This window comes from Mangifera indica, chromosome 13 (genome assembly GCF_011075055.1).
Source record: "Mangifera indica cultivar Alphonso chromosome 13, CATAS_Mindica_2.1, whole genome shotgun sequence".
Classification (NCBI taxonomy): Eukaryota; Viridiplantae; Streptophyta; class Magnoliopsida; order Sapindales; family Anacardiaceae; genus Mangifera; species Mangifera indica.
Window position 1 is genome coordinate 10,159,961 of NC_058149.1, and position 13,007 is coordinate 10,172,967.

The 13,007-nt window shown below is 30.9% G+C and overlaps 1 protein-coding gene and 1 pseudogene across 1 annotated transcript; both read left to right on the forward strand.

The window, feature by feature from the left end:
* Positions 1–6,264: 6,264 nt before the first annotated feature.
* On the forward strand, positions 6,265–7,100 carry LOC123194450 (annotated as a pseudogene).
* A 4,321-nt stretch (positions 7,101–11,421) lies between these two features.
* Positions 11,422–12,127, forward strand: LOC123194097 (copper transporter 5). Its single transcript, XM_044607247.1, has one exon. It carries the CDS (start codon positions 11,586–11,588, stop codon positions 12,021–12,023), a length of 438 nt encoding a protein of 145 aa, XP_044463182.1. The 5' UTR covers positions 11,422–11,585; the 3' UTR covers positions 12,024–12,127.
* The last annotated feature ends 880 nt before the right edge of the window (positions 12,128–13,007 follow it).

Here is a 13,007-nt window from a genome sequence, read left to right on the forward strand (position 1 = left end):
TTATAATAAATAGATTTTGCTTAAAAATTTGTAAAAAATAAAATCAACCAAGATATTTACACCTATGGAAATTAAAATATATATTTTTTAAAGAGTAACAATTATTCATTTGATTTTAATGAAACAATTAAAATAAAAAAAGTCTCAATTTTATGATACAGAAAAAATATAATTCTACAAATTATTGCCTATAAAAAACATTTCCATGAATATGAGATTTTTTTTTTCTTTTTTACTTTATTTTTGAACTTATTTTTCTTTACAAACCTTTAGAAATTCATGCAATTTAATAAAAAATAATCAAATTACTCAAAATAATTAAAATTTAAAAAATACTCTAAATTTCAATCAAACCCGGTTTTGATCAAGTTTGATCGAGTCAATAAAAAAACTGTTTTTTAATGTTAATCAGACCAGACTTGAAGTCGGTTTCTGGTTCAACTGGTTAAACCGGCCGGTCCAATCTGGTTTTAAAATCATTAAGGTTGGATTGCCTTTCTGGTTGAAACCACACTTGCATGTCGCCCTCAACATGGCAAGCTGCTAGGCATAGTTGGTCTTTAGGTGTCATATCCTGGGATTCGAAAAACTTATCAGCGTGGCAAATCCAGGAGACATGATCTTTTGAGCCATTGTTTTTCAAAAAATAAAGCTTTTCTAACTCAGGGGTGACACTTTCTGCTCATTCTTTCCCCTTTTGTATTCCTACAAACAGGCCACGACCTATTGGTAGACTCCTCTTTGACATGCGATAACTTTGAAAGTTGCTTCTGGACTTGTTCCAAACCAGCACTCAAATCTATAATTTCCTGTTCGAGCTGATAGAAGTTGGTCACATTGATCCTCGACCATACCTAGGTTTGATACTAAATTGTTACGGTCACGATTGGATTGATAGATGGACCTTCATCTTGAATCTATGCAGACCGCCAAAGAGCAAGGGAAACAAGAGAAGTATGCAATGTGCAATACTGAAGCATTATAGTGAAAAATGAGATGATTTTATTCAACCAACATTGGCCTATATATAGGTCAAGCTACAATGGAAAAAGCAAGCTTAAAATTTTTTTGTGCATGCAACTCTTTACCTGTAAATAGCCTATTTGTGGAGAAATGAGAAGCTGAAGAAGCTGGGGGAAGTTCAAGCAAGTCAGAAAAATTTGGAGTGCAGAAGCAAGCCAACAGGCAAGTAGAAAGCCTGAGCATGCTGGCAAGCATTTTCTTGAGGTCTTGGAGAAGGAGAGTGGATCAAATTTTAGAGCCATAAGCTTGGAATCAGATTCACAGTTAGTTGTGTCTGTGGGGGGCGATATCTAAACGAAGTTGCAGATGTCAGCACTATGAACACCGATAACACCCATCATTGAAATACACGTTGGAAAATTCAAACACACTGATTGTTCAAAGTACAGCCAATCTATGTAATTGGGTGTTGTTATTTACATTTATAACGACTATTAATTTGAGTATGAATTATAATAAATTATTATATAGTTGAATATTATTTTAGAAATGTTAAAGAACTATTTTTCACCTAAAGTATGTTGTAATCTCAACTTTTCATCCGTTAACTATGAAAATCTCATTTACTCACCTATGAGCTGCTAAAATTAATGGTTTAAACGGTAAAATAGTCATTTTATCTATAATATTAAAATTAAATTAAAATTTAATCTAGTTTTCTCTCTAACCCCTAAAAACTAATCATTTTCTCCTAGGCCAAGTTTTAAAAAATAACATTCCCCCCCTCAGGGTTTAGCTTTTAATCCCCGGCGTCAAATCTAACGTCATTACCGACGACGAAGCTTTCCAGAGGTATCACCATACTCTGACCGTCTCTCTTTTTTCCTCTGAAATGCCAATCGGTCGAGATCTCACCTAGAAAGTCGAGACAAAGACGACGGTCTCGTCTTTGTCTGGAAAGATGATCGTCTTCCTAGACGAAGACGAGGTCATCGTCTTCGTCTCTGAAGATGAAGAGCTTCGTCTCCTAACGAAGCTCTTCGACTTTTCAAGTCAGATCTCGGTCGACCAATATTTCAGAGGAGAAAAGAGAGAAGACCGGAGCATGGTGATGCCTCTGGAAAGCTTCGTTATCGGTGATGATATCGGGGATTGAAAGCTAAACTCTAAGGGGAGAATACTATTTTTTAAAACTTGATTTAAGAGAAAATTATTAGTTTTTAGGGGTTTAAGGGAAAAGAGATAAAATTTTAAGGGGTTAAAATTATGTTAATTTTAACCATTTATGAATGAATAAATAAAATTTTTAAAATTAACAAAAAAAACGTTAAAATAATAGCATACTTTGGATGGAAAATAATCCTTTGGCCTTTTAGAAATACTAACTGCCCCATTTAACTTGTTTTGAGAATAGTTGTAAATTGTACATTAACTCAAGATGTTGAACATTGTTTTTCGGTAAATAAGAAAATCAATATTTCGAGGACAAAATAGTTCAAGATATTATTGCTTAATGATTAGTGGCCAACCGCTAAGTGATTTTAAATTTGATGATCCTTTAGCAATTATAAAAAATAAAAGTTACGGATTGAATCTTATGTCACATCAGTCACCCAATATTGATGTGAACCGTAACATAAACATACGTATCATCAATATAAACATATGTCAATCCATATAAATTCAAACTTGTGATTTAAATTCAAGGGAGAAAGAGAGAGAAAAATGGGGGAGACATTTTTGTAACTAAAAATTTGTACATGAAGAAAGGAGGAAGAGAGAGAGAGGGCCGAGGAGAGTGCTAATTCATGAAAATTTAGAGAAAATGTACTAAATTATAAACTAGTGAGAATATCATTAATAAAGACAATCTAATTATTATGTCGAACTATGTAAAAATTTTAGTGTCAGTCTTTTTTCTCTACACAACATATTTTTTTAAAATAATTTTTAAATACTTATAACAAAGATAATTAGTCTTTTCAGACTTCTATCGTTGTTACTTAAACTTATCTAGCGTGCCATTTAAAATTGTGCACAACTCACATTAACAAACATCATGCTCCCCATATTGAAAATTGATTGAGAATTCAGATAGAAATACCAGAAGCAAAGCAACCCAGAAAGAGCCATCTGCGGCGAGATTGATGTTATCAGGTCCACCTGGAAGGTTTTCTATGAGCCCATACTTAAGGTGCCTGAATCTGATCCTACCGAAAGAGAATTCACATGCTGATAAATGTAATTAGCAATCTAACATACATCTTTTTGGAAATTTTATTTTTCTTCATCTTGTGGGTGTGCTACCCCCTTCAGTAAAGTACAAACCATCAAGCACCCGTGTCGTCATATTCAAAACAGGGCCATGCTTGTGCAGTTGCCCATGAGGCATTGCCTCAGGCATGTGTTTATTGTTTGCACCAACAAAGAATTGTATCTCTTTAACCTGTAAACTTTTTCAGACGACAAACGACAAGTTGCACTGTCTTGTGTGTTGGGAGGTTGACGCGATGAATGCGACAGATGCTTGTGAGAGCGACATCCAAATTCCAAACAATAAAATATAAAAAATTTATCCTGCACAGACTCTTATATAAATTTTATATCAATCAAATATGAAAAATATATCGAATATATTTGTATATCCTACATCATCAATTAGAAGATGTATTCATTAGTTAAGAATAAAAATGAGAAGATTTGACTAATTAAATAACATGTGAATTTCTTTGTCAGAATATATTGACTTATAAGTATAAAGATTGAAACTCATATTACACAAATCTAATTAGTTTGTGTTAAAGTTCAATCTACTATATTTCTATACCACTCACGTTTATTAGATATGAGACTCTTTTTTCATTTTAACATCCTTTCTCAAGTGAAACCATTATAAACTGTTAAACTTGTCATTTTTTATTAAGTCTATTTAGAGGGGTGTATTGTCATTTGTATTCAAGAACATTTTAGGTTATTAGACTCATCGTTTGGTTTGTACTTTGATGTCATGTTAAAATATATTACGCTATAAATGTGAAGATTAAAACTGTTAAGAGGTGTTTTAGATTATAAAACCCAAAAGTAAAAATATGATCAATTGTGTATCCAAAATTGACAATATCTAGAGAATGAGTCATAGTATTAGACCAGGGATAATACATTATTATAGCAGTCGTCCATTCATTTTGATAAACCACAAAACTGTCGGTCTCAGAATGAAAAATAAAGATTCCCTTGCAGTAGCTATGGACTTGAGGCTCCCCATTTGGTGCTGCATCCATCTCCATGCCAAGACAGGCCTAACAAATTTCCCTGTCGCGTAAGAAGAAATAGCTTATCTTGCACATGCCTCATTCTTTAATGATTATTCACGCTTGTTTCATGTCATTTTCTGAAGCCACTAGCCATAATAGCATCAAGATTCGCCATTACGCAATCTTCATTAACCTCAAGCAAAGCCTGAAGAATGTGCACATGGGGGATTCGTCATAAGCATGGAGATAGCATAATTATAGACTTTTGATGTGACACTTCTGAGGTAAAGGATGAGAAAGATGTTGAGTTTATGTGTGTATGTATCTTATATTATTTGAGCATGCTAAGATATAACTAATTATATAACGTGTCAACTGTCAAAAACAAAAGAAAAACGAACTATGTGAATAAAAACTAGATAGTAAACATAATCGGCGAGAGTTATCTCAAGTTTTCAGCCTCGCAAACAAGGTGGTCCTTTTCCCATTGTTGTGATTCCAAGTAAAGCATCACTGTCTATCTTCTTCCAGCCTTGCCTTGTTCCATTTTTCTGCAATTTTTTTTATCCAACCATCTCTAGTTGCAGTATATACCATTCCCTTTGGCTCATCAAACCAATCCCTATGATTATAATATCAACATAAACTCATATTCCATAGGCCAGTGTAGTGAATCACACTCTCTTGAGGTGAGAATGAGGAGGAATAGTAACAATTCTCATCTCTAATCTTTTCATTAACCAATTTTCAGAATTTCTCTATTTTATCAATCAAAAGTTATGAATGATTCAAATTTTTGGGTTTTCAAAAACTTTTTATCACAACAGATTTGATTATATGGAATTGATTAGATTTTATACTATTCACGAATATTGTTTTTGGGTATTAGAAACTCTATTTGAGTCTAATAATTAGTTTTTAAACCTAATTAATTATATTAAATAGGATAAACTTTGAATCCAATGACCTTCTTCACCGTTATTAAACTAAATAAATTAAAAATTTAATCTTAATATATTATCATTTTATATTTTTTTATATATAAAATCTCATTTTTTATTATCCGAAATACTACTTAGGGTTTAGATGAGTTATATTTGAACATGAGAAAATTACAGTGCGAAACTGGTTCCCACTACTGAATAATTCTTTGAACAATTACCCAGTAATGATCACATATTAAGTAAATGTATTCAGGGTGCCAAAAACAACGCTCCATGACTGCATCTTATTTTACCATTATAAAACTAAAAGACAAAAACAAATTGGAATACATAGCAATATAAAATGAGCCAACAGAAAAATACAGTTGATTCTAAAAGACAAAAACCAAAGAAGATATAGTGTTTTGAATCATTAGATACAAAATCAAAGTTGGAGAAAACAGGGATTTGTAGTTGGATACTGTAAATTAAAAATAAAATAATATTAAATTATATAATAATATATTATAATTTATATGTAACACAAAAATTTGTATATAAGTTGATTGATGGGACAATTAAAAGGGTTGGCTAGCTAACTTGTCCCATGCAGTCATATCACTTATCAGCCTCTTTGCCTCTTCAACTGCCTGCACTATTAAGCAAAAGTTCCTCCATTATTCTCACTTCCCGTCTCACACAACCCCCCATGCACTCACTGCCACGTCACTTTTTTTAAATTATTGCCCTTTTCACCCATGTAGTTTATAAAATTGATAAGGCACCCGATATTTTAACACAATCGTTTGTAAATAAACCGTGACAGACAATTATTTGTTAAAATACTATTTTTCATTTTACTCTGCCATACCCAAAAGATTATAACTTTCAGAATTAACCCATGTTTAGAGTGCAACACATCATTCAATACTATTCTAATTTACATTAAATTAAAATTAAAAATCTTTAATATAAAATTTAAATTAATATAATATAAATACGATACAATGATATTAGTCATCAGACAGAAGCAAAAATATAAAAAAATTTGGTTAAACGGTAAGTTCTCAAATAAAAAATGCAAATGGCATGACAAAACCGCCAACACGGAGACCATTTTTTTTTTTGGATAAGTACACGTCACTCACCACCAATCAGCTATGTAAAATTATAAATCTCTCTTCTTCATTCTTCTTCTCATAATACGTCAAATTTTGGCCACATGCCAGATAACAAACAATAAATACAATAAGAAAGGCGGAGAAAGTTCAATCTCAATTCATCAATGCTCTCTTTCAAGCAATGGCAATTTCACAGTCAGTAGCAACCAAAAACACTTCCGAAGTGCCACCGCTCGAAGTCGAGTTAATCAACTGCGACTCCTGTGGCTTCACAGAGGACTGCACGCCTGCGTACATTTCGCGCGTGCGTGAGCGCTACAAGGGGCGCTGGTTGTGCGGGCTCTGCGCCGAGGCTGTGGAGGACGAGGTTCTCAGATCAGATGGACTCATCTCCACCGAAGAGGCGGTGGACCGCCTCATCAGGTTCTGCAAAGAGTTTAGATCTTCATCTCCTCCGAGTGAAACCGAGCACCCGATCTCTGTTATGGGAAGAATCCTAAGAAGAAGCTTAGATTCCCCCCGCGCTCTTCGCTCTAATGCCAGCAGTATTTTGCCTGCCGGATATTGAAACGGTTAAGGGCGCTTCACTGGTTCCATCAGGAAGTTGCTTTTCGGCTGTGTCTCGTTGAGGTAACTATGACATAAGGAAACAGAGTAAATCCCTATTGCTATTAGAGATTGAGAATTGGTGCTGAATTTGATGATAATTAGGCTTATTTATCTTCATTATGTAAATAATTTAATCAATGACCCCATGAAAAATTTTCTGCAAATTTTCATTAATGGCGGTTTAAGAAGTTGATGTTTTGGCTCCATTTATGGGAAGAATGATTGATCAAGGAATCTAGCAACGAATGATGCTTCATATGAAACCCGTGTCCTATCAAGATTTTCAGCCTGGCCAGCTGTTTGATTGGACTTTTATGGAAGGTATTAAGTGATAAGGAAACTATCAATAATATTAAAATTTAAAGAAATTGTACAAATATACAGAAAATACAAGAATAAAATTACATCTACATGCTTTTTGTAAATCAATATTTATACAGTTATATTATTATATAATTAGATAATTTTAAATTAATAATAAAATAATATTTAAATATATAATAATATATTTATATGTATATTTATTTATTTATTAAATATATATATACATAATATTATTAAAAATATAAATGTTTGCTTGAAACACGGGGTGTGGGCAGCTATATTGGTGATGGTAGCGGTGTCAATCGAATTCAGTTTCGAAGAAGACTTTGAATTTTTTAAAAAGTAATAAAATTACATATATTTTTTATTTAAATTAAAAATAAAATAATAGTAATATAAGGGCAATTTTGACCTCTAGGCAAATTGGCCGATTGTCAGAGATATTTTTTAAAATCCATCCTCAACAAACCGAGACGACATCGTTGCTTCCAAAGTGATATGATTGGATGCTTAACAAAAAAACACAGCACAAAACTCAGTCAAGTAGGTTTGACTGTAGTGGCCCGTGCTATGATATTCCTACCACTTACTGAGTGATAAAGAAAGAGAGGCCATATGCAAATATAACAAGAAAGACAAGGGTTGAGCAGGATAAAATTTGGCATTTTGGTAGAAGTTGCTGGATCTGAATGGTGTAGTTTACTGTTTGTTGCAAAAATATCTAATCTCATTCTAACAAAAAGTTGGATGGGACTAATCTGTTTGTCTCTTTTTGATTTGGTATTTGTTAGAAGGCAATGTCAATGTTATACGTGTTAGGTTTAAATTGAATTAAATTTAAATTTATCAGAAATCAAACTCAATTTGATTTACATAAAATTAAGTTTGAGTTCGAGTTAATTTCAAATAAGTTCGAGTTAACTTTGTTTCAAAAGATTTGAATTTGAGCTTGATTCAATCTTTTAGTTTAGTTTGTTATTAAATGACGTTGTTTTAATACATATTATTTAAAACGATATCATTTTATATCAAAATTTTTAATTTCGTGCACTTGACAAGTTAAACATCTCAAAGCTTAAGCTTGAAAATATTGAACTTTTAAACTTGAACTCGAGCTCACTTACACTAAACTAGTTTTAGGCACGTTCGAATTGAATTCTAATTTAAACTCGATCCGAATCTAACCTTACATAAGTATTCATTTTGAGTATATAAATGAATATATATTTATGTATGTTATTATGTGATTAAGTGCTATTTAATCTTTAGTTCAAAATTATCCAACTATTTGATAACATATATTAAGTATTTATTCATTTGTATACTCAAAATAGATACATATAATTTTATTGTTATTAAATAATATTATACATATCAACTTTAAATATATAAATAGATACATATTTATATATATTATCATATAATTATATATCACTTAATTTTTAATTTAAAATTACTTAATTATTTAATGACATATATTATACATGTCGCGTTTGTATTCAATTTCTCCATGTGTTTCATTCATTACGTTGTAACTTGTAATTAGCACTTCGCCCACACACAAATAATTATCAGATTGGATAGTTTCGTTAGATTACACGTGCATCACGTAGATAAAGACGTAATAATTATTTTTAATTATTGATAATATAGAGCTTTCGCATTCCTTACAACTCAATCTTTACAAGATAAAGGATCGAATGTCAACTTCACTGTTTCACATCATTTTTATGGACAAGGATCGAATGTCAACTTTACAAAATTTAAATACTTATTTATCATTTAATTTTTGTTAAAATTAAATATAATATTATTATTTTATCAATAATATTAATTAGGAGATTCCTGATATTATGATAAGAAATTTATGGTGAAGTGAATTAATATCAAATATATTATAAATCAATTTAATAAATTCTTTAATAGAATTTATTTTATGAGTAATATTTGTGAGGTAATTTACATTTGAATAATACGGTCATTGGTGACTCATGTTTTTTTACAAGGATGGAGTATGAATTTGGGCTTAAGCAACACAAGCTAGGCTCAGTATGTTTATAAGCTTATTGAATTTCAATTCATAGGCTGTTGAGGAATTGAGAAGAGAATTACTAAATGTGAAGTTGTTTGAAGGATAATGTGCCATTTGGTATCGCGTTTGCCTTTGACAAAGTACGAAGGAGATTCGTGACATAAGGATAGTTTACGAACAAAATTACAATCTAAGTTGTGAGTATCATAATCAATAAAAAGAGTTAATTGATTGTGAAACAAGTTTGAAACCTTACCATGTATTGTGATAGTTTGATAGTAAGATTCACGATATAATTAGGCAAAGAGAATGTCATGTTTGGCTTAAGCGTAAGTTTGTGTAAGACCTAGTTTATCAATCCAAAGACTTGACCCAAAAACTCCAAAGAATAGGCCGAAGGACTTATTCCCACTTAGAGTATGTTGTATTCCCAAATTTTTATCTCTTAACTTTAAAAATCTCATTTGTCTACTCATAAGCAGTTATGTCTGTTAATTTTAAGGATAAAATCGTTATTTTATATTAATATTAAAAATAAATTGAAATTTTATCTAATTTTTCTCCTAAATTTAAAAAACTAATAATTTCTCCTCTAAACTAAGTTTGAAAAAAATCACATTTTCCCCATAGAGTTTAGTTTCAATACATGGTCACTCTCTCTGGCATCATCGCCTACCGTCTTTTCCTCCCGAAAATTCCCTTTCCTCTGATGGTTTGCCTTAACATGACTCTGGTGTCGTGTGGTGTCATATGGGAAGATGAGTCATCTTGTCTTCGTCGTCTGGAAAAGCTATTCATCTTTCCAAATGATGTCGCATGATATCGACGTCTCGTTGAAGCAAACTGTCAGAGGAAGAAAAACCATCGGGAGGGAGAGAAAGTTGGCAATGGTGCCAAAGAGAGTGGTCTGATATTGACACTAAACCCTATGGGGGTAATGTGATTTTTTAAAACATAAGTTAGAGAGAAAATTGTTAGTTTTTAAAATTTAAAGGGAAAATGAAATAAAATTTCAAAAAATTAAAGTTTCGTTAACTTTAACCATTTATGAGTAGAAAAATGAAAATTTCAAAGTTATGAGATAGAAACTTGAGATTACAACATATTTTGGATGGGAATAAATCCTTTGGCCGAAAGAATATGATAAAGAATCTTGCTAGAAGATTCCAAAATATTTCCACCCAAATAGGAAGATAGAATTGTAATCATACTTAAAAAGGAAAATAGACTTGAATTAGGATTTTGTTCTTGTAAGGTTATTCGCCCACCTAAATAGATGTGTATAGATTTGGAGTGTTGCATCTATTTGTAAAAATGTATAAATAACTAGTTTTGATTATTATTTTTGACATTCATTCTAATGATGGAAACCATTACAATGAAGTTTTCTCTTCATCGTGGTATTATTTTGTGCTTTTAAGTGTTCTTTAAGAGTTTTTTCTTTCCATTCTTAAGCATTTTTTAAGACTTGTATGTTTTGACTGCCCCATTTTATATTCAATCTTTTTATTTGAGCATTTGTTTTGGAGCAACGTTGTGCATGCCCAAATGGATATACAAATAAGTATATATATGATATATCATCATATGATTGAGTGTTATTTTATTATTAATTTAAAACTATTCAATTATTTGATAACACATATTAAATATATACTTATTTATGTATTCAAAATAGATACATATAATTTTATTGTTTTTTTTTAACTTGTGGATACATTTAAAAAGAAATTTTAGTAAGAAAATTGCAGTGTTCTTAAAACTAGATTAGACTGGCTGATTTAACCGGTTATACCATAAAACTCTACACTCTAATCTAATTTTATAATTTGATCTGATATATATATATATATATATATATATATATATATATATATATATATATATATATATATATATATATATATATATATAAATTGATTTATTTAAAATTAAATCAAACCCAATAAATTTGTTTAATCAAAAAATTATTTAAAATTAATATTTTATAATTGATTTTTATAAAAAAAATAATAATTTGATAATAAATAATATTGATGGATTGTTTGATTAAATCAGTTTAAATAGTAAATTAGTGAAATGATCGTACTGATAACCGACCGGATTTAAAAACACTGGAAAATTATTAAACAAAATAGTGTCATTAATGAGATCAATGAGCCTATCTTCAAATATGGCAAGGATAGTGGCATAATGGTGATTAAAGAAGAGTTGAAGGGTATAATGGAAGACAAATTATAGCTGAGGGACATATAATTATAAAACGCCGCGTTGTGTGTTGTTCTGTCCAAACTGAAAGGAAGGAAGTTTCTTCTTCCTCTTTTATCTCCGCCCACCCAATCCTAGGAATTCTGCTAAAATGATGCACATGACTCTCTACTGGGGGATTGAGGTCACCCTTCTCTTCGACTTCTGGAAGACCGATTCATGGCTTAGTTACCTCCTCACTTTACTCGCCTGCTTCCTATTTGCCTCCTTCTATCAATACATGGAAGATCGACGCCTCCGATTTAAAACCCTCTCCTCCGCAAATCCCGCAGCCCCTTCCGTCCCCGGAACCACGGCGACTCCTCTCCTTGTTAAACCTCGCAGAGTCAGCGCAGCCAGGGTTTCCGCGGCGATGTTATTCGGCGTGAATTCGGCTCTGGGATATCTCTTGATGTTGGCGATCATGTCGTTTAACGGAGGCGTTTTCTTGGCTATCGTATTGGGGTCTTCTGTTGGATACTTTTTATTTAGACATGGAGATGAAATTGAGGAGGCTGTGGTTGTGGATAGCCCTTGCGGCTGCTCTTGAACATTATTATTAATTTTGTTTTATAAATCTGTACCAATTTCGAGTACTAATTGTTAGATCAACATGAATTACGACTTTTATGTAATGATTCAGATTTTACTTTACCTTTTTTATGAGAAATTTGTATATGATTGATTCAAGAAAGGCGGCGGCGGTGTTCGTTGCGTCAAAGGCACGCAATATTGTGGGTTGAAATGGATAACTGCAGAAGCGGCGATTTAATTTGGAATTATCGGTTGCAACAGTAAATAAAATTTAAGTTTGTTTAATAAAATTCTAATTACATATTTAGTTGGATATTAGTTATTAATTTAAAAAATATTATAAATATTATTAAAATTTTAAAATTTTATATATATATTTTTTGTTATTTAATCAGTATTTTTTAAAAATATCTTAATTCATATTAATAATATATATATTATTTATACGCTACTAATACTATGATTTGAATTGGAATCATACTTCGAATAAGGGAAGATTTGCTTTAGGCGCGTCAGCCAAATACAAACACATATAAGGCAATCAAATTCTAAGCAATTGGTAAGTCATTTTGAAAGCCAATCGAAATTTTCCGCCCAGTGTTTGATGAAACGACAGCATTACATCCTTTAGGAAATCATTTTTGTATTTTATTAATTAAATTTAAAAAAAATAAACGTTAAAATTATTTTATCAATTTATTAAAAAAGAAAAAAACTCTTAAATTAAATAACTCTTTTTTTAATTTTATTAAATATTTTTTTATATTTTTAATTTATTTTACTTTTATTTAAAAATAAAAAAATATTAGTATAATTATAGATAAATTTGATAATGATACATAATACTACGTTTAAAGGGAAGGGAGCTAAACAACGTTTATTTAAAATGTTAGAGGTGTTAAAAATTTTGTTGGGGGTTTTGGTAATTCACAAAAAGTTTGTGGGTTTTTTAAAATAGTTATGTTAATATATTCTTTAATAGTTTAAAAAATAACAATTA